Raw genomic sequence first — 23301 nt, forward strand, 5'->3', positions numbered from 1 at the left:
CACACTCATACAGTATATTGTTTTAGTTTCACTGTTTCATAAAGCAGCAGATATAAAGTGCTATTATGACATTAATAGATTTGTGCACTGTCAATCACTTATCTCTTAGTTCTGGCGGCCATTGCAGATATTGGCCTTTAGGGACTTGTTCCCATGTGGAGTTGCAGATCCTACGTGTTTCCTCCCATATGATTCATCAGGGATCTCGTTGCATCTCTATTTCGTTTCAGTTCTTGCTCGTATGTGCAGCTTTGATGGCGGCCGTATACCATTACTCATGTACAACTGTGTTTTATATCTAAAACTCCTCCCTGATATCACTCACATGACCTGGCTGGTCCAATCAGTGGCCTTAACGCCAGTTTAGCTTCAGTGGCGCTCCATTTGATCTTGACTATTCTTCCCAGGTGGATAGGGGCGGAGTATCTCTGTTACATCACTCAGGTAAGCTGTCCATTCCTTGTTCTGAGCAAAGTTGTCTTTCCTTTGGCTTGCGTCTTGCGTTCCATTCAGATCCGCTAATAGGTGATCATTAACACTCGCTATCCCAGATTTGTTGATCTCCTTTAACTCACAGGGATAGCAGTCACTATCCCAGACTTTCTACTTACACCTCTGTTATGAACATTTATTCTTTGAGTTTGTCTGTTTGGTTGTAGAGGAGCTTACAATAATAATTCACAATATTGACTTTTCTAGTTTCTCGGATCAAGCTTATTTAGTAGTTATTGCGGATACATCAGAAGTCATTCTATAAAGTAGGCGTATGATATAAAGTAATTTCATCCCAATGGTTTAACGGACTCCAAAGTGTATGTCCAAAAGGCTTCTCTCTGAAGGAGAAATGTGTCCCAATACCTCCTCTCCTAGAGGGAGGTATCACTTCTATATTCTGAGCTTGGAGGCATTTTACATCACTTTTGTGGTGGGAAGCAAAATGGATAGCTATCTCGTAGATTTGTACCGTGTTTGTATGTAATTTGTAGTGTCTCCGGGACAATGTCCTTTAAAGTGACATCCATTTTTAAAATGCCCCAATATTTATGGAGGTTGCTACGTACTTCTTGTGCTTTCTCATCGAAAGTGCCTATAATTCTTGACATGTTTTTTGTCTCCTCCTTTGTTTTTGGAGTGAGTAGTTGTGATCTTTGTGCCCCCAACGCTCTATGATATGCTTGTTTGAGCAATGTCCAGGAGACACCACAAATTACATACAAACACAGAAAAAAAATCTCCGAAATAAGCTATTAAACCTGAAAGAATGGCTAATGGAGAGACCAAAAGGTATGTTTCCCTGTAGTAAATGCATGATATGCCAATATGTGAAAAAAGGCCAGAGCTTCATCAGTGCGACTACTAAAAAAACAATCTAAAGAAAGAAAGACCTGGCACAGCTGACCGTGTTGCTCTCTATCAGATGTGGAATCCCGATATGCCTGGGGCGTTCCCGGTATACTGAAGTGAGGTGCTATACGTGTGCGGAAGAAAAGTGAAGGGATACACAAAGGTAGAAAAAGATACATGTAACGACTCACCACTTCTTCTGAGACTTAGTTAAATGTGAAGTTCAGCGTTGCTCTAACACAAATCACGGGAACGGTGCGCAGGGAGAGCCAGACGTGGCAAGGGGAGCTCAAGACGATGGATCCATTTCGCGTCAAGTGATGCTTCTTCCGGTACTAAAAAACAATATTTGATGCACCAATTCACCAACTGTGAAACAAGGGGTGTCATATATCTACTAACATGTCCATGCACCTGTAACTATGTGAGAAGAACTTTCAGACCATTTAAAAAGCGCCTACAAGAACATATAGGTGATATAAGAGAAACCCTGGTAGCCATCCATTTTGCTTCCCACCATGATGTAAAATGCCTCCAAGCTCAGATTATAGAAGTGATACCTCCCTCTAAGAGAGGAGGTGATTGGGAGAAATGTCTCCTTCAGAGAGAAGCCTTTTGGACATACACTTTGGAGTCTGTTAAGCCATTGGGAATAAAGGACTTTATATCATACGCCTGCTTTATAGAATGACTTCTGATTTATCCGCAATAACTACTAAATAAGCTTGATGCATCCAAGAAACTAGAAAAGTCAATATTGTGAATTATTATTGTAAGCTCCTCCTGAACCAAACAGACAAACTTAAAGAATAAATGTACATAATAGAGGTGTAAGTAGAAAGTCCGGGATAGTGACTGCTATCCCCGTGAGTTAACGGAGATCAACAAATCCGCGATAGTGAGTGTTAATGATCACCTATTAGCGGATCTGAATGGAACGCAAGCCAAAGGAAAGACAACTTAGAAACAGAGCTCAGAACGAGGCATGGACAGCTTACCCGAGTGATGTAACAGAGATACTCCGCCCCTATCCACCTGGGAAAAATAGTCGCGATCAAATGGAGCGCCATGGAAGCAAAGCTGACGTTAAGGCCACTGATTGGACCAGCCAGGTCATGTGAGTGATATCAAGGAGGAGTTTTAGATATAAAACACAGTTGTACACGAGTAATGGTGTACGGCTGCCATGAGAGCCGCACATACAAGCAAGAACTGAAACGAAATAGAGATGCAATTACATCCCTGATGAATCATATGGGAGGAAACACGTAGGATCTGCAACTCACCATATGAACAAGTCCCTAAAGGACGATATCTGCAATAGCCACCAGAACTAAGAGATAAGTGATTGACAGTGCACAAATCTATCAATGTCATAATAGCACTTTATATCTGCTGCTTTTATAAGACTGTGCAATATACTGTATGAGTGTGCAATACATTTGTGGACTGTGCAATATACCTTGTGGACTGTGCAATAAATATTGTGAAACACTAAATTAGCACCTTTTGAGGCAAGCTACATTGACCCATCAAGCACAAGCACTTCCATGTTGACATTACAGTGGCAGACTGCTATATGTGTGCGGGCTAAATAAATGTTGAATAGAGACTAACACACTGCAATGCTTCCTATGGCACAACGGTCTTGAGATGCGATTGTGAAGAAAATTCAGGACACACGGCATACTTAATAGAGAACCATTGGTGGCCAAGCATTATCGGTTTTATTCACAAAACAAGTGTGTTATATATATTTAAACATAATTAATAAAAGTCAAGTTTCAAGGTTCCCTAATTTTTATACCATTCTGTTCATATATGTAAAGTACGCATTAGGTATGTACAATATACAATACAGGCTGTGTGGTTGTGTGTCATTTATATTTATATTATTGTTCTAGATACCAAGTGGAGGACTCACAGAGATCTGCAGGAAGCCTATATCTCCTGGACATATTTCATCAGTTTCTGATTGGCTTATTTCCATTGGCTTCCCTATGTATACCCAGCCTCTCATGGATGCAGGCTGCACCACATTAAGTCAAGTGCCTGCCCTCTCACAGACTCACTTACAAAGAGCTGGAATAAAGGAGGAGAGACATATAAATAAACTTCTTGGTGCAGCGAGACTTATAAAATCTGTAATACCAGAGGCTGTTTAAGCTCTGGCCTAGAGCAGCTGGAGATCTGATATACCTTGCCACCCATGCACAGTGTGCAGACAAATGTTGGTTTTAAGAAATGGTTTATTGGCCTGGCATGTTTAACTGTAAAAGGCAAATCATACATGATGGACCTTCAAAGACACTGAACATTTTTTTGGGGTAACTCAAATGTGCATTATTAGGTGGGACTACCAGACCCTCAAAACATTGGATAAAAAAAGGTGCTGTGTGGCGTTTTCAAGTATTTCCATGGCATCAGGCACAAGAACATAACCTACAGTAGGCCAATGTATTCCAATGAATAAATGGTGACCACATTTATATTAACTAATTTAATCCTGCTTTTTCCCTAATAATGGGAAAGGAGTCATTTTCTGAAACTAACCTATAGTAACACATTTATTTTGCCTTAAATACATTTTCATATCATTTTGTGTCAGTTATGTCCATGTATATAGCCTGTAAGATTGTTACAATCATGTTTTCAAATGTGATTTCCAGCCAAAATATAAAATTGTGGTATACTATTCATTTAGAAGGTAAAGCTCCATAATTTGTATTGTGGAAATTCATTTAAATGGTGTAGTAGGTAGCTGCACACGACCCTACACTTTGATTCAGATGCCCATAAAAATATAAATTACACAAATTTTCAATTATCTCTGTCTATGGTTTTATTAAGGAAAGTTGGAGAATTTAAAATGTGTACTGTCTGAAAACATGTCATTGAACCTTTAGCTAGAGTCGTATTTACATAGTTGGCTAATTGCTGCCCTTATAGCTAAGGTGTAACTTAAAGGGGATTATACTCCTATGGATAGGGGATAACTTGTGGATTGGTGGGGATCCAACAGCTGAGATCCCCACCCATCACCAGAAAATTATCTTCTTAGCTGTTGATAGGGGATAAATTGCTTTGATGGGAAAACCCTTTTAAGGGCCCATGCATACGGCAGAATTTCTGAACAGAATCCAACAGAAAAATTATTTTCCAAAATCCTGTAGCAGCCACTTTCTACTGTTTTCAATGGGATTCTGCTGCTGCGTTCACATGGCAGAATTTCTGTTGCACAAACATCTGCAGCGGGAATTAAAATCCTGGATACATTCTTTCTGCAGAATTTGTTTGGAAATGAGGGCCTGGCACCAACTGATCAAGTGCTTGCCACGCATGGAATGTCAGCCTGTAATTTTTCTGGGCAGATATTCCACCTTGTGAAAGGGCCGTCAAGTGTCTTCATTTTAATGCAAAATCTGTAAAGGCCTTGCCCCTAGAAACTAGAATTAAGACTGCTAGTGCTTTCTTATGTGACAGAGATCCCTTTGCACCTCCTCAGGCAGTAGGGCAATTCTTCAAGTTATACTATTTAGTAGGCATTTGCAGATAAGCACTACTATATATTTGCACTGTAAATGAAAAAATTGCCTACATCTTAAAAACATGGAGTGGGTGTCCATCCTTTAAACACTTTACGTATAATGCTTCATTGCAACATTTACATAAAAAAATGCTTGTTAATGGAAGAATATTGCATGCACTGTGTGCATTAAATCTATAGTTTCCCTATACACAAAGTAGCATCCATGAATACACCCAAACACATATACAATAGTTTACATAAATAAGTCCTTCACAGTACTCTTAATAAGTGAGGGTCTTATCAGCACAAGCCGTTGATGCCCTGGTTTGTGAGCCCTTGAGTAAAAAAAAAAAAGGAACCATTCAGGTTATAGGGTTGCGACCCTTCACAGCCTTAAAATCGTACAGTCATAGCCGTAAATGTTTGGACCCCTGAAATTTTTCAAGAAAATGTAAGTATTTCTCACAGAAAAGGATTGCAGTAACACATGTTTTGCTATACGTCGACATTTAAATGAAATGAAACGCTATGGCAGGAGACCCAGGAAGACGCCACTGCTGACACAGAGACATAAAAAAGCAAGACTACATTTTGCCAAAATGAACTTGAGTAAGCCAAAATCCTCCTGGGAAAACGTCATTCTGCTGTTCACATCATTCTGCTGTTTACCAAAAACGGAATGAGGCCTACAAAGAAAAGAGCACAGTACCTAAAGTGAAATATGGTGGAGGTTCAATGATGTTTTCTGGGTTGTTTTGCTGCCTCTGGAACTGGGTGCCTTGAATGTGTTCAAGGCATCATGAAATCTGAGGATTACCAACGGATTTTGGGTCACACTGTACAGCTGGGTTTGCGTCCGAGATCTTGGGTCTTCTAGCAGGACAATGACCCCAAACATACGTCAAAAAGCACCAAGAAATGGATGGCAACAAAGCGCTGGAAAGTTCTGAAGCAATGAGTCCAGATCTAATTCCCATTGAACACCTGTGGAGGGATCTTAAAATTGCTGTTGGGAAAAGGCGCCCTTCCAATAAGAGAGACCTGGAGCAGTTTGCAAAGGAAGAGTGGTCAAACTTTCCGGCTGAGAGGTGTAAGAAGCTTATTGATGGTTATAGGAAGCGACTGATTTCAGTTATTTTTTCCAAAAGGGTGTGCAACCAAATATTAAGTTAAGGGTGCCAATAATTTTATCCAGCCCATTTTTGGAGTTTGGTGTCACATTATGTCCAATTTGCTTTTTTCCTCCCTTTTTTGGTTTAGTTCCAATACACACAAAGGGAATAAACATGTGTATAGCAAAATATGTTTTACTGCAACCCTTTTCTGTGAGAAATACTTAATTTTCTTGAAAAATTTCAGGGGTGCAACATTTACGGCCATGACTGGCATATTAATATGTTATATTAAAATCTAAACCCATAATTTGATGAATATAATTTGCATATGGGGGGCCACTTTTCAACATTCCATAAAATGTAACATTCTTTAAAATGGAACCAAAATAGTGATCCGCTGTTTGCTCCAAGTCCTGATCCCAGCACCCTCGGCGAACAGCCAATTTTGCCAAATATGCTATGGCAGGGTAATTGTAGTATTACAAGGTGGCAATTAAGTTGGGTATGAGCATGAGATGAATTTAAGTAAAGGACATTTTAAGTCTTCTGGTTCATAGTGAGGGTCCTGAACAGGGGACAACCTTTTAAAGAAAATGACCAAATAAAAATAAGACGTTTTGAATGTACAGATAAGTGCCCAGTAGTATAGATCATTTACCTCCTATAAAACCAGTCTGTCTGCAGATCAACTTTCCATTGGGTATACTAATCCTCCTACAGATATCAATTAAATCTTGGTTACTTTTCCACAGGTCACTTTCCCCTGAGCATGTTTTACATCCGTATAATATTTCTTTTTTGCAGACTGAAAACTGTAACTAATGGTAATCTCTTTAAAATAAAACACAGCCTGTGCTTTTCCCCACTTTGTGGTGGGAAAACACCCTTTGAAGAGTAGAGGGATTAAAATATAGTTGCATCCATTTTTGATCCATATTACAGACATATACCCATACACTGGGTTAATATTAGCATAATATGAACACCTATTTGCGTCCGTATTACAGCTACGAGTTCTGACCCACCGGTGGCTGTCATAACCCACAATCAGGCCAGAACTTGTAGCCATAATACTGAAGCAAAAATGTCAATCGGCACTTATTTTAAGAGCCCCTAGACAGACCAATAGCAGCCAAAATGTTCACTGCTTCATTTTGATGGCCATTCACTTTCATCATTTTTTGCAGAACAATCTGCATTTCCATGTAGAGATAAACTGCCACAGAATGCTGCATGCATAATCCCGACAATCATCCGTCGAATTAACGAAATAAAAGAAATCGAAAGCCCAATGAAACAGAACGTTATGCTTTGTGACCAAAATATGTGGCACATTAAGGGGCCGATCATAGGGGACAGTTAAAGCATTACAGATCTAGACCATGTTCAGTTGGTATTTAGTGTTTGTCTTCATCTGCATTATTATTGACATGTTAATGTTGAGACCCTTACACACATCCCTTGCGGTACTTTTATGAAAACTTTTGGTGCAAAAGAAACAACCGAGATAGTGTTAGTGCTAGCAAACTAGCCTTGACACTAGGGCAATACCATTCTGAAAATAAACACACCTTTCTAGTTGATATGGACAACAAATTTGTAATTTGCATCCGTTCTTATAAAAATTCCCCTTGGAGTGTAGAATAGTAGCAGAAGATAGGGGGAGATTTATCAAAACCTGTCCAGAGGAAAAGTTGCTGAGTTGCCCATAGCAACCAATCAGATTGCTTTTTTTATTTTTGAAAAGGCCTTTGAAAAACTCAGCACCGTTTCCTCTAGACAGGTTTTGATAAATCTCCCCCATAGTGTTCAGTAGACTTCAGCCTCTAGGCCTTTGCATTAGTGTAAGTGCAGTTTGCACACGACTTGTGTATAAAATATATATATTCACTTTGGTTGTGTTTCTTTTATTAATAATAATTCTTTCTATATACGGCCAACATAAAGGCGGCAGCCGACAATTAGATTTCATCCACTTTTTTTTATACTACTGAATTCCTGGAAGTTCTACCGTAAGTTCCATATACAACACTTTCTAACACTTTTCTCTATTAACCAGTATCACACACCAGAAATCATCTTCCAGTCGCCAATCCTTCAGTGTTCTATCTGTAAAAGATCATTTGTATATGCAAAATGTTACTGAACTCTTAATATCCATGAATTATTTTAGAAAAAAAAAAAGCTATATTCTTTACTGTACAGTGCATTTCAGTTGTGAGCTATTTACAGAGATTTATTTTATTCCAAGTGTATAATTGTATAAATAATATAGCATTTTCAACATATTTTAAGTATTAATACAGAAATCTAATACCTGTTCAGAAGACCAATTAACTGTGTAATATTAGAGTGCTGTGGATCTTGCCATATAACACAAACCACCAAGGATGACTAGCCAATATTTCAGTGAGGGGGGTAGAAAAAGGGTTTTAAAGAAAATTTGTGTAATACAGACCCTCGTAGTAAAAACATGTTGTTAAAAACATTTTCAAAAAAGCTGTTAACATTCATTTCCGAATTATGCACATAGCTCTAGCCTCAAAAAACAATTCAACATGGGCATGTGCATGTTCTGAACAAATAGCCAATCGTATAAAGATTTGATATGGCCGTCACATAAAACCTTACCAGATAACTCTTAAGATTTGTTACAGAAAGTATAACTTTTCACCCTACAATTAATATATAATTAGTCAATATCGTAATAGCCCTTTAGTAATAGGATTTGCATTGAAAGCATCACTTATGAAGAGAATATTTCATTAGCAGTAGTTACATATACTGCATTACCGATGATCCCATCAAAAAGTTGATCTCACCAAAAGTAGTAATTTTATTGAAAAAGTATGCGTGGTTTCATACAGACATTTGACATTCTTTTTTTTTTTTTTTTTTTTTTTTTTTTAGTCTATGTTATTAAAGCAAATCTCGGCCTGACTTTGGTCTGATGACCCAAAAAGACAGTTGTCAGTTCAGGTCATCAGAAATGCAGTCAGCCAGGGCCGGCCTGTAATACAAACATATGTAACATGCTTGTGTGAAACCAGCCTAAAATTACCCAGACATATAGGATATCTGTTGGCCGAACATTCATTTGGCCTACAGCTATCTCTCCCAATCCCCCCCATACTCATAAGGTTCGATTTGGCTGAATGTTCATGTTTGCCAAATGGAGAGAGGGGGATAAGCTGCTGCAGGACAGCTCTGACAGCAGCCAATCCAACCCTTCTCTCAACTAACATCATCTGTTGGGGGAGAGTCGGGAGCCTTCTATACACATTAGACAATTGACTGGTTCTCATGAAATCGGTTGGCTCAGATGACTTTTTCTAATAGGTGTGAGGGCCTTAACTCTTACCAGTACCTAGATGTTTGTCAAAGGGACTTTTACACTTATGTTGACCAGACAGAAGACTTTAGAATCATTAACATACTTTTCACATCAAATTCTGGAAGTACTCTGATATTTGTTGTCCGTAATGGAGCAAACATAACCATTCCTTCTAGTGGACATTTTCTTTCAAAGATTTATATTAAAGGGAATGCAGCCCTTTCTCCAGTGGCTTTGTATACAATGTACTGTATACTGTCATCAGCAAGGCTACACATGATTTGTATAACAGTGTTGACTACGCGTATAACCTATTGAAGATTAAAGAACTTTAACAACTCATTATGTTGCACTTTCTGTATATGAAAACCCATATTTAAATAACTTATTTTTCTCCATTCGCTATTCTGAAATTGTAAGTAGCTGTAATATACATGATATCAACATGTCATTTGCAGTTTGCTTAGGCCCAAGAACGCTGTGTATTGTAAAAATATGAATGTGTAAAGACTATTGTACTTGTCCAACAAAACTATGGTTGAAAATGATTTTTTTTCTTTCCTGTGAATCAAATTATGTCTAAAATAGTGTCATTCTGTTCATATGGAAAATAATAAATAAATTGACTTCATGTTTTCTCTGTAGATTGGTTACTTGTTTAATTATTCCAGTCCTGCTGGTGCTATAGGACATGGTAATTGTATAAAAAACTATTTTGGCAACTACATTCAAATAAAGATGCAACAGTAATGCCAACCTAGAATTTTGTAAAGTTTTAAGCCTAAATATAAAAAGATCACTTGAAAGATCTCCACACTGTCCACTTATATATTTGTACATTTGTACATTGTGATCATGTCACGATGCCGGCTGGCAGGTAGTGGATCCTCTGTGCCAGAGAGGGATTGGCGTGGACCGTGCTAGTGGATCGGTTCTAAGTCACTACTGGTTTTCACCAGAGCCCGCCGCAAAGCGGGATGGTCTTGCTGCGGCGGTAGTGACCAGGTCGTATCCACTAGCAACGGCTCAACCTCTCTGACTGCTGAAGATAGGCGCGGTACAAGGGAGTAGACAGAAGCAAGGTCGGACGTAGCAGAAGGTCGGGGCAGGCAGCAAGGATCGTAGTCGGGGGCAACGGCAGGAGGTCTGGAACACAGGCTAGGAACACACAAGGAAACGCTTTCACTGGCACAATGGCAACAAGATCCGGCGAGGGAGTGAAGGGGAAGTGAGGTATAAATAGGGAGTGCACAGGTGAACACACTAATTGGAACCACTGCGCCAATCAGCGGCGCAGTGGCCCTTTAAATCGCAGAGACCCGGCGCGCGCGCGCGCCCTAGGGAGCGGGGCCGCGCGCGCCGGGACAGGACAGACGGAGAGCGAGTCAGGTACGGGAGCCGGGATGTGCATCGCGAGCGGGCGCTACCCGCATCGCGAATCGCATCCCGGCTGGAGACGGTATCGCAGCGCACCGGGTCAGTGGAGCTGCCCGGAGCGCTGCGGTAGCGAGAGAGAAGCGAGCGCTCCGGGGAGGAGCGGGGACCCGGAGCGCTCGGCGTAACAGTACCCCCCCCCCTTGGGTCTCCCCCTCTTCTTAGAGCCTGAGAACCTGAGGAGCAGACTTTTGTCTAGGATGTTGTCCTCAGGTTCCCAGGATCTCTCTTCAGGTCCACAGCCCTCCCAATCCACCAAAAAGAACCTTTTTCCTCTGACCATCTTGGAGGCCAGTATCTCTTTCACTGAGAAGACGTCAGAAGAACCGGAGACAGGAGTGGGAGAAACTAATTTGGGAGAGAAACGGTTGATGATGAGTGGTTTAAGAAGAGAGACATGAAAGGCATTAGGAATACGGAGAGAAGGAGGAAGAAGAAGTTTGTAAGAGACGGGATTAATTTGGCACAAGACTTTGAAAGGACCAAGATAGCGTGGACCCAGTTTGTAACTGGGGACACGAAAGCGGACATATTTAGCGGAGAGCCATACCTTGTCTCCGGGAGCAAAAATGGGGGGAGCTCTTCTTTTCTTATCGGCAAACTTTTTCATGCGAGATGAAGCCTGTAAAAGAGAATCTTGGGTCTCTTTCCATATGGTGGAAAGATCACGAGTCACTTCATCTACAGTGGGCAAACCAGAGGGCAAGGGAGTAGGGAGGGGGGGAAGAGGGTGACGGCCGTACACCACGAAAAATGGGGATTTGGAGGAAGATTCAGAGACTCTAAAGTTATACGAGAATTCGGCCCATGGTAGAAGATCTGCCCAATCATCCTGGCGGGAGGAAACAAAATGTCGTAAATAATCACCCAAGACCTGGTTAATTCTTTCTACTTGTCCATTGGATTGAGGATGATATGCAGAAGAAAAGTTTAATTTAATCTTGAGTTGTTTACAGAGAGCCCTCCAGAATTTTGACACGAATTGGACGCCTCTATCCGAGACTATCTGTGTGGGCAACCCGTGAAGACGAAAAATGTGTACAAAAAATTGTTTAGCCAACTGAGGCGCTGAAGGAAGACCAGGAAGAGGGATGAAATGTGCCATCTTGGAGAATCGATCAACGACCACCCAAACAACAGTGTTGCCACGGGATGGGGGTAGGTCTGTAATAAAATCCATACCAATCAGAGACCAAGGCTGTTCAGGGACAGGCAGAGGATGAAGAAAACCAGCGGGCTTCTGGCGAGGAGTCTTATCCCGGGCACAGACAGTGCAGGCTCGCACAAAGTCCACGACATCCATCTCCAGAGTCGGCCACCAATAGAAGCGAGAGATGAGTTGCACAGATTTCTTGATGCCTGCATGACCTGCGAGATGGGAGGAGTGACCCCATTTGAGGATTCCGAGGCGTTGGCGTGGAGAGACGAAGGTCTTTCCTGGAGGAGTTTGCCTGATGGAGGCTGGAGAAGTGGAAATCAGGCAGTCAGGAGGAATGATGTGTTGCGGAGAGAGTTCAACTTCCGAGGCATCCGAGGAACGAGAGAGAGCATCGGCCCTAATGTTCTTATCGGCAGGCCGAAAGTGAATTTCAAAGTTAAATCGGGCAAAGAACAGAGACCACCTGGCCTGGCGAGGATTCAGCCGTTGGGCAGACTGGAGATAGGAGAGGTTCTTGTGATCGGTGTAAATAATAACTGGAAATCTTGATCCCTCCAGCAGATGCCTCCATTCCTCAAGTGCTAATTTAATGGCTAGAAGCTCTCGATCCCCGATGGAGTAGTTCCTCTCCGCCGGAGAGAAGGTCCTAGAAAAAAAACCACAAGTAACAGCATGCCCGGAAGAAATTTTTGTAGAAGGACCGCTCCAGCTCCTACAGAGGAGGCATCAACCTCCAATGGGAAGGGTTTAGATGGGTCAGGTCTGGAGAGCACGGGAGCCGAAGAAAAGGCAGACTTGAGCCGTTTAAAGGCGTCTTCCGCTTGAGGAGGCCAAGACTTGGGATTGGCATTTTTTTTGGTTAAAGCCACGATAGGGGCCACAACGGTAGAAAAATGTGGAATAAATTGCCTGTAATAATTGGCGAACCCTAAAAAACGTTGGATAGCACGGAGTCCGGAGGGGCGTGGCCAATCTAAGACGGCAGAGAGTTTGTCTGGATCCATTTGTAGTCCCTGGCCAGAGACCAAGTATCCTAGGAAAGGAAGAGATTGGCATTCAAACAGACATTTCTCTATCTTGGCATAAAGTTGATTGTCACGAAGTCTCTGAAGAACCATACGGACATGCTGGCGGTGTTCTTCTAGATTGGCAGAAAAAATCAGGATATCGTCCAGATATACAACAACACAGGAGTATAAGAGATCACGAAAAATTTCATTAACAAAGTCTTGGAAGACGGCAGGGGCGTTGCACAGGCCAAAGGGCATGACCAGATACTCAAAGTGTCCATCTCTAGTGTTAAATGCCGTTTTCCATTCATCCCCCTCTCTGATGCGGATGAGATTATAAGCACCTCTTAAGTCCAGTTTGGTAAAGATGTGGGCACCTTGGAGGCGATCAAAGAGTTCAGAGATGAGGGGTAGGGGGTAGCGGTTCTTTACCGTGATTTTATTAAGACCGCGGTAGTCAATGCAAGGACGTAGAGAGCCATCTTTTTTGGACACAAAGAAAAATCCGGCTCCGGCAGGAGAGGAGGATTTACGGATAAAGCCTTTTTTTAAATTTTCCTGGATGTACTCCGACATAGCAAGAGTCTCTGGGGCGGACAGAGGATAGATTCTGCCCCGGGGTGGAGTAGTGCCCGGGAGGAGGTCAATAGGACAATCATAAGGCCTGTGAGGAGGTAGAGTCTCAGCTTGTTTTTTGCAAAAAAACATCCGCAAAGTCCATATAGACCTTAGGGAGACCGGTTACAGGGGGAACCACAGAGTCACGGCAAGGGGTACTGGGAACCGGTTTTAGGCAGTCCTTGAAACAAGAGGGCCCCCAACTCTTGATCTCCCCAGAGGACCAATCCAGGGTTGGGGAATGGAGTTGAAGCCAGGGTAGTCCAAGGAGGATTTCGGAAGTGCAATTGGGGAGGACCAAAAATTCAATCTTCTCGTGATGAGGTCCGATGCACATTAGAAGGGGCTCCGTGCGGAAACGTATGGTACAGTCCAATCTTTCATTGTTTACACAATTGATGTAGAGGGGTCTGGCGAGACTGGTCACTGGGATGTTGAACCTGTTGACGAGAGAGGCCAAAATAAAATTTCCTGCAGATCCGGAATCCAAGAAAACCATAGTAGAGAAGGAGAAGGCAGAGGCAGATATCCGCACAGGCACAGTAAGACGTGGAGAAGCAGAGTAGACATCAAGGACTGTCTCACCTTTGTGCGGAGTCAGCGTACGTCTTTCCAGGCGGGGAGGACGGATAGGACAATCCTTCAGGAAGTGTTCGGTACTGGCACAGTACAGGCAGAGATTCTCCATGCGGCGTCGTGTCCTCTCTTGAGGTGTCAGGCGAGACCGGTCGACCTGCATAGCCTCCACGGCGGGAGGCACAGGAACGGATTGCAGGGGACCAGAGGAGAGAGGAGCCGGGGAGAAAAAACGCCTTGTGCGAACAAAGTCCATATCCTGGCGGAGCTCCTGACGCCTTTCGGAAAAACGCATGTCAATGTGAGTGGCAAGATGGATGAGTTCATGTAGGTTAGCAGGGATTTCTCGTGCGGCCAGAACATCTTTAATGTTGCTGGATAGGCCTTTTTTAAAGGTCGCGCAGAGGGCCTCATTATTCCAGGATAATTCTGAAGCAAGAGTACGGAATTGTACGGCGTACTCGCCAACGGAAGAATTACCCTGGACCAGGTTCAACAGGGCAGTCTCAGCAGAAGAGGCTCGGGCAGGTTCCTCAAAGACACTTCGAATTTCCGAGAAGAAGGAGTGTATAGAGGCAGTGACGGGGTCATTGCGGTCCCAGAGCGGTGTGGCCCATGACAGAGCTTTTCCAGACAGAAGGCTGACTACGAAAGCCACCTTAGACCTTTCAGTAGGGAACTGGTCCGACATCATCTCCAAGTGCAGGGAACATTGGGAAAGAAAGCCACGGCAGAATTTAGAGTCCCCATCAAATTTATCCGGCAAGGATAGTCGTAGACCAGAAGCGGCCACTCGCTGCGGAGGAGGTGCAGGAGCTGGCGGAGGAGATGATTGCTGAAGCTGTGGTAGTAGCTGCTGTAGCATCACGGTCAGTTGAGACAGCTGTTGGCCTTGTTGCGCTATCTGTTGTGACTGCTGGGCGACCACCGTGGTGAGGTCGGCGACAACTGGCAGAGGAACTTCAGCGGGATCCATGGCCGGATCTACTGTCACGATGCCGGCTGGCAGGTAGTGGATCCTCTGTGCCAGAGAGGGATTGGCGTGGACCGTGCTAGTGGATCGGTTCTAAGTCACTACTGGTTTTCACCAGAGCCCGCCGCAAAGCGGGATGGTCTTGCTGCGGCGGTAGTGACCAGGTCGTATCCACTAGCAACGGCTCAACCTCTCTGACTGCTGAAGATAGGCGCGGTACAAGGGAGTAGACAGAAGCAAGGTCGGACGTAGCAGAAGGTCGGGGCAGGCAGCAAGGATCGTAGTCGGGGGCAACGGCAGGAGGTCTGGAACACAGGCTAGGAACACACAAGGAAACGCTTTCACTGGCACAATGGCAACAAGATCCGGCGAGGGAGTGAAGGGGAAGTGAGGTATAAATAGGGAGTGCACAGGTGAACACACTAATTGGAACCACTGCGCCAATCAGCGGCGCAGTGGCCCTTTAAATCGCAGAGACCCGGCGCGCGCGCGCCCTAGGGAGCGGGGCCACGCGCGCCGGGACAGGACAGACGGAGAGCGAGTCAGGTACGGGAGCCGGGATGCGCATCGCGAGCGGGCGCTACCCGCATCGCGAATCGCATCCCGGCTGGAGACGGTATCGCAGCGCACCGGGTCAGTGGAGCTGCCCGGAGCGCTGCGGTAGCGAGAGAGAAGCGAGCGCTCCGGGGAGGAGCGGGGACCCGGAGCGCTCGGCGTAACAGATCAGATGGCCCTAAAGCATATTTTCTCCAAACTAAATAACCCCAAGCTTAATAACCTGTACTGGTATCTAATCCACCCATTCCCTTATATTAAAGGGGTTATCCAGGAAAATACTTTTTTATATATATCAACTGGCTCCAGAAAGTTGAACAGATTTGTAAATTACTTCTATAAAAAAAATATTAATCCTTTCAGTACTTATGAGCTTCTGAAGTTAAGGTTGTTCTTTTCTGTCTAAGTGCTCTCTGATGACACGTGTCTCGGGAACCGCCCAGTTTAGAAGCAATTTTAGAAGTAATTTACAAATCTGTTTAACTTTCTGGGGCCAGTTGATATAAAAAAAAAGTTTTTTCCTGGATAACCCCTTTAACCTTGGTCACCCTTCTCTGCATCCTCTTCAGTTCAGCTATGTCCTTCTTATTTAGAGGGGCCTAAAATTGGACACAATACTCCATATGTGGTCTGACTAATGATTTATACAGAGGCAAAACTATGTTCTTGTCACGAGCCTCTGTTTTTTCTTTATTGATCACCAATAAAGCAATACAAATAAGTCAGTAATCCCTCTGTAATATTATGTTAGTCTCCTCTGTGGTGATCGCCTTACCCAGTTTAGTGCCATCTGCAAATATTGAAATGTAATAGAAAGCCTTTTCCTCAGGCTGCTGGTTTATCTATTGTCGGGCAGACTGGAAGGTATGAGAAGATGCATGCATCGGAGGAGAGAAATGAGACAACTGACACTCGGTTCAGATAACCAAATCTCTTCTGTTTATTCAAACGTCTTACATGGGTTTATAAGGATTCAAGATCATCATAAAATCAACACCCATATTACTGATCATATTTTCCATGACGTGTGTGTATGTGTGTGCAATCTGTCAGGCGATAAGTTTATAGCCCTATTTTATGCTGCCTAAGCGCTGAGTTTGACTTTTCTTCCAGGTGGTCACCCTGACATTCTATCGATGGGGTATTAACAAGCAGGCAATATCCCCATATCAGTGTGTGTCCAGGACACACATCCTGATATGGCCATCATTATCTCCTTTCAACAGAAATATTAGTGATCGAACAAAGTTCAATCTTAATATCCTGATACTGCCACGTTGGAAGGAAGGTTTTTGCCATCTGTTACTTTTAAGCTGATATTTTCTAGAAGCAGAGATGCAAGATTGAATATAGCAGTGTGAATTAAAGCGACATAGACATTACATTATTATAGACATATATGATTAATGTTTAAAGGTATATTTCATATCACAAGACCCCCATCTACTACATTTTCCCCCTTTTGATAATATAAATTAAAACATTTTCAAGATTCTTTCCCTAAAAATTAGATTCCTATCTCATTTGTCCTATGTACTTCTCCGACTTTCTTCTTGCTGCACGTTAGACGAGTCATGGCTATTCCATGACCCCCCTTGCCACAGACTTTGTACATAGGTTTTCAGATGCTGTCCCTTACATATTTAATACTAGAGTAGTTGAATATCTTTTCAGGGGTGCATGGGGTTCGTCTGGATATTCTTCATAGTCGATGTTTGCCATCAAGGGAGTTGTACTGTCCACGGCTTTTTCACACAATTTCTTCAGACATGGTAGCACACAACAGACGATTAAGGCTAGGATGATGAGAATTGTTAGTATTGATATTCCTATTTGCATCAGCATTTTTTGCAATCCTCCCATCCCAGTAAAATATTGGTCCCAAGGGTCTGCTATTCCTGAATTTCTTTTGAGCTCTGATGATAGACTTTCTAGTTTCTTTATGGCTAGAGTTACTTTACCATTGGGGCCTGTATTATCTGGAATGTATGTACAACAGGTATCCCCGAACATTTTACATACCCCTCCTTTCTCTGCTAGAATCATATCTAAGGCCATTCTATTCTGGAATGTCATAATAGATGTAGCACTGAGTTGTTCAGCTTGTCCTTTAAGAGCTTCTATTGAGAAATTGATAAACCTTTGTTGATTATAATAAATGTAATTAATCCAATCTACATTTTTATTAATTGTAACTAGGGGCATCAGGAAAGATTCAAATCCTGCCTTTACTTGATCTCTAGCCTTAAACTCATTTGGGACCCCAATGACATCTATGTATACATGCGGGTCTAGACTTCCCTTGGGAGCTTCTCTTTTGCTCCTGTGGTGGACCTCTGGTTCCTCTGTAGGCTCATGATTGAAGATATGCACAGGCATGATGACTTTGGTTAGGGTGCATTCTCCAGTCCAATTTCCTTCCAATCGGGTTCTTAGTTTCATGTCTCCACACAACCAGTAGATATCACCTAGAGACTGAACTTGGCCTTGCAGTTTGGCTTTATTTATAACTCGGTAGATTGAACAATAATCATCCGAGAAATTTCCCAGGAATCTGCCTTGGTCACCTGCAATGACATAACAAGTGTAATTTCCAGGGTAAATGGTGATACCTTCTCCTGGTCTAGGGGTTTTAGTGGTTATAGGATATTCTTTCTTCCACCGCTCACAATCTGTGTGATCGGAGGAGCTATTGGTATATAGGCTGAGGAAGCAGTCCTCTACCTGCTCTGGAATATTTAACGGGACTGTACCTAAATGAGGTCTAGCACTACCACAAACATAACAATTTGTTTTATTACCTTTTCCTGCAGTATACCTCATCCACTCGAGCCAGAGATTAATATCCGAATAACCTGTTTCTATGGCCATGGTATCTACAAAGGTGGGGTTTGCAATTGCTATAAATTTATTATAAGCCTGAATATGATGTTCTAAAGCACGGACTAAGGGTTCTTTACTGGGTTCTTTCCAATCTCCTGAGGTACTTATATCCTTGATTTCAAACTTTGTCTGGTGTCCTTGAGTAGTTCCACCAAACCACCATCCAAGAACATAAGTTCCTGAATCACTAGGGACTGGGTTCTGAATGGTTAATGAAAGCCGCATACTAGGGCCTATTTTAACCAATTTCATACGTTCTGATAACGGTCTACCTTCTTTGTCCTTACTGTTTGTGGCCACTGAATTTTTTGGTTTGTAACCCCATGAGGGACTGGAATTCCATGCGGCTGCTACCCAGGAGCTACAATCTTCCCCCCCATTCTTCTCCAGTGACACATATATATCCCTCCCCATATGCCTCATGATACCATTTATATATTCTAGTGGCACCCTTTGGGCATGGTAGTATTGTACAAGCATCAAAGACATATGATGCTGTAGTAGTGTTTTCAGAGTTAAACCAAAATTGTACTATCCCATTTTTGTTAGTTATGGCAATGTCTGGGCGGCGTTTGCCTACTGTTGTTAATATTATACAAAGGATATGTATGATGCAGTGTATGATACTCATGATTGAGTCAGACTGGTTTCTTCGTCTGGTGGCGGCACTTTCTTGCAGTGGGAGGTGTGGATCCAAGTATTTTTGCCTCCCACCTTGACTGAGGTAGATGTGATCAGCAGAACCTGAAACGGACCATCAAATCTGGGCTCAAGAGAATTCTTTCTTACGAATCTTTTCACTAATACCCAATCACCAGGTAATAGCCTGTGAGTCCCAGTAACTGCTTCAGGATCTGGAAGAGAAGAAAACACTCGGGCATGTATTTTAGTCAACTCCCTAGACAATGTGGTCACATAATTAGTAAGTGCATCAGATTGTACTTGTAGCTGCTGAGGATGATAACACCCTAGTCTGGGGGCAGTGCCAAACAAAATTTCATAGGGAGATAGAGAATGTTCCCCCCTAGGGGTGTACCTGACGCTATAGAGGGCAATGGGTAGACTATCAGGCCAGGGTAAACCAGTCTCTTGAGACATCTTCAGCATTCGGGTCTTAAGAGTACCATTCATTTTCTCCACTTTGCCACTACTCTGGGGATGGTAGGGAGGGTGAAAGGATAAAGTGACTCCTAGGGCAGACCAGATTTCCTTGGTGACTGTAGCTGTGAAGGCAGGTCCTTGGTCACTTTCTATGACTTCTGGTACTCCATATCGGCACACTACTTCATTCAGAAGCTTTTTAGCTGTTGTCTTGGCTGTCATGTTGGCAGTTGGGTAGGCTTCTGGCCATCCTGAGAACATGTCCACTACCACAAGGGCATATTCAAATCTTCCACTCTTTGGCATCTGTATGTGGTCAATTTGTATCCTTTCAAATGGGTATTGGGCTCTTGCCAAATGCTTCTGGGGTGTCTTTTCCATGCGTCCTGGATTGCACTTAGCACAAATGGCACAGGATTTGCAGTAGTTGTCTGTTAGTGGTGTAATTCCTGGTGCTGTGTAGTACTTTTGAATTAGAGCATTCATAAGAGTCTTTGATAAGTGGGCTGCTCCATGTGCCCACTGTACCACTGCTGGGTACATACTCTTTGGTAGGCATGGTTTCCTGTCATTTTCAAATAGGCCATTCCTGTTCAGCACAGCTCCTTTTTGCTTTCATATGTTCTTTTCTTCAGGACTTTCTGCCTCCTGCAATACCTTCAACTGGGATCTTTCCACTGGTAGGGTCTGTAAGGCCAATGTAGGTGTATCCTCCACTCTGCTCTCCACTTCCTGTAAATTCCTAGCCGCTTGTTTGGCTGCAGAGTCTGCCAGGTTGTTGCCTTTTGCTTCTTTAGAGTTCAATTTTCCATGGGCCTTCACTTTCAGAACTGCTACTTCAGTTGGGAGGAGCAAGGCATCCATTAGGTCTTTAAGGGCCTTGCCATGTTTTACTGGGGTCCCTGCTGCTGTCAGGAAGCCCTTATTTTTCCACAGGAGGCCAAAATTGTGGGCGGCTCCAAAAGAATAGGAGGAGTCCGTGTATACGTTCGCTGTCTGGCCTTCGGCCAATTTGCATGCCATGATAAGGGCTTGCAGTTCAGCTTCCTGTGCTGACACTGTTGGAGGGAGAGCCTCCGCTTTTAGAACTGTGTCCTCTGTAGTGACAGCATATCCTGTGTGGTACTTTCCATGTTCATCTGCAAACCTTGAGCCATCCACAAAGAGGATAAGATCTGGATTTGGCAGTGGGTTTTCACTTACAGATGGTAAGTGAGTTGTTTCCATTTTCATCAGCTCAAAGCAGTCATGGGGGTGATCACCCATAACCTCTTCACCTTGATTCTCCCCATCACCCTCATCTCCCCCCTCAGGAAGTGGAAGCAGGGTGGAAGGATTGAGAACATTACATCTCAGTAGGGTGACATTATCAGGGATCAAGAGTGAGCACTGCAGTCTGAGGTGTCTTGCTGTAGAGAGGTGCTTTGGTTGAGTCTGATTAAGGATTGCAGAGATGTCATGAGGAGCCAGAAGGATGAGATCATGACCAAGAACTAGGTCAGATGTTTTGTCCAGCAATGCTTGTGCAGCAAAGACAGCTCTGAGGCATGAGGGACCTCCTCTGGCTACAGCATCAAGTCTGCAAGAGTAGTATCCGATAGGTCGTGTCTTGTTGCCCTGAGACTGGGCCAGGACACCAGTGGCATGTCCTTGTCTCTCAGAGACAAAGAGTTTGAAAGGTTTGTCATAGTCTGGCAGGCCAAGTGCAGGTGCTGTAGAGATGGCCGCCTTGAGATTCTGGAAGCTTGAGATAGCCTCCTGTGAGAGGTCAAAGGGATCCGTCTTCAAAGCATCGTAGAGAGGTTGCATCAATAGAGAGGCTTCTGGGATCCAGGACCTGCAATAAGAAATTAGTCCAAGAAAAGCATGTAAATCCTTAGGCCTTGTTGACACAGGTATAGCCTGTATGGCTTTGATCCTGTCCTGCGTAAGGTGTCTTGTGCCTTGTGAAATACAGTGACCAAGAAAGACAACTGAAGTGGCACACCACTGTAGCTTTTGCTTTGAGGCCTTGCAGCCTTGATCTGCTAGATAGCAGAGGAGACTCTCAGAGTGCTTTTCTGCAGATGTGAGGTCATCAGCACATAACAGAAGATCATCCACATAGCTGATAAGCACCACGGATGGGTTCTGTTCTTGCCAGGTTGATAGGATTAGAGTCATGGCTTTAGCAAATTGGCTAGGTGAGTTCTGAGCCCCTTGGGGCATGACAGTCCAAGTGTATTGCTGTCCTTCATGGGTGAAGGCAAACAGGTACCAGCAGCTGGGATCTAGAGGAATACTGAAGAATGCATTGCTTAAATCAACAACAGTGAAGTATTTAGCAGTTGGAGGTACTTTTGACAGCAGAGTGTGAGGATTAGGCAGAATAGGAGTTTCCAGCACTGTGGCTTCATTCACAGCTCTGAGATCCTGGACCATCCGGTACTTTTCAGGTTCCCCCTTTGCAGTCTTCTTTTTAATTGGGAATAGGGGCGTGTTACAGGGGGAGGTGCATGGGATAAGAGCCCCTTTATTAACAAGTGTCTGAACTTGTTTTGAGATGGCTTCTGATTGGGCAATCTTGAGTTGATACTGGGGTTTCCTAGGCAGTGGAGCTCCTGGCTTAAGAGTAACCATAACAGGAGGAATTCTAAGTTTACCAATGTCTTCTGGACCAGTGGACCAAAGACTTTCTGGGATACGGGCAAGCACCTCTGGTGGGATGGTGTGGGTGGGAGTTTGTTGAAGAGCCAACATAATCGGAAGAGAACACAGAGCAGATACATCATCAGCCTCCAGTGGGGATGAGATGGATACAGTACCATCCTTACTGAATTTGATTGAGGCCTGGAGTCTAGAAAGGACATCTGCACCTAGTAGATTAAGAGGACAGGTGTCTGAGACCACAAATCTTGCAAACAAGTGGGGTATGTTGGCTATACGGAGGGGCTTGGTGAGGGGGCTAGTACGGGGAACTCCATCAACTCCCACACATGATACATCTATTTTAGATAGAAAGGTTTTAGTTGGCAGATCCTGGGCCCTTATTACACTTCTGGCTGCACCTGTGTCTATTAAAAAGGTTGTAGGGTGCCCTTCAATGGGTAGTGTCACTTTAGCCAGAGGGCCATCATTATTAATTGAGGTAACTGCCATAGAAGGGGAGTGAGACACAGGCTTGCCCAGGACCTATGGTAGCCGATCAACATGATCCTGATTGGATCTTTGCCCCTGATTGTCAGATGGGCCATCGGATTGTCTGTGTGGGTCTTGTGGGGATGCAGATCTTTTTAGTGATCTGCAGTCACGTTTAAAATGACCAGGCTTTTTACAGTTAAAGCAAAGGAGTTGCCTGCGTTCAGGTGGGGAATGGTTGGTGGGCTGGTCCCTAGTAACCATGAGAGGGGCAGGTTTCCTGGTCATGGCTTGACTGGATTCTAGGCCTTTTGCTACAAGTAGCAGGGTGTCAAGTGGCAGTACTCTATACTCTGGGCGTGAGAGGACAAGGCCTTTTTTCACTGGGTCCTTAAGACCATTTACAAAAGCAGAGGATAACATTTGGGTATGGGATTTGTTGGTTGAATCAAACCCCAAATCATGAAAAAGCTGTTTGAGCCTTGCATAATATTTTTCAACAGACTCAGTTTTATCCTGGCTAACATCATGAACACTTGTAGCTTGGTCTGCC

At 43.5% G+C, this 23301-nt stretch overlaps 2 protein-coding genes across 7 annotated transcripts in view; one reads left to right on the top strand and one right to left on the bottom strand.

Annotated features, from left to right (window-relative positions):
- Positions 1–9966, top strand: part of SASH1 (SAM and SH3 domain containing 1) — a 200434-nt gene extending 190468 nt beyond the window's left edge. For all 6 annotated transcript variants that reach the window (XM_056566754.1, XM_056566757.1, XM_056566756.1 and 3 more), the window contains one exon: positions 3249–9966. In XM_056566754.1, coding sequence (XP_056422729.1) covers positions 3249–3509 — 261 coding nt within the window. In that variant the 3' untranslated portion in view covers positions 3510–9966. The remainder of the gene's footprint in view (positions 1–3248) is intronic.
- Positions 9967–20246: 10280 nt separating this feature from the next.
- On the bottom strand, positions 20247–22769 carry LOC130361051 (uncharacterized). The gene has a single exon (XM_056563613.1). It carries the CDS (start codon positions 22767–22769, stop codon positions 20247–20249), a length of 2523 nt encoding a protein of 840 aa, XP_056419588.1.
- Positions 22770–23301: the final 532 nt, after the last annotated feature.

Source organism: Hyla sarda, chromosome 3 (assembly GCF_029499605.1).
Source record: "Hyla sarda isolate aHylSar1 chromosome 3, aHylSar1.hap1, whole genome shotgun sequence".
NCBI lineage: Eukaryota > Metazoa > Chordata > Amphibia > Anura > Hylidae > Hyla > Hyla sarda.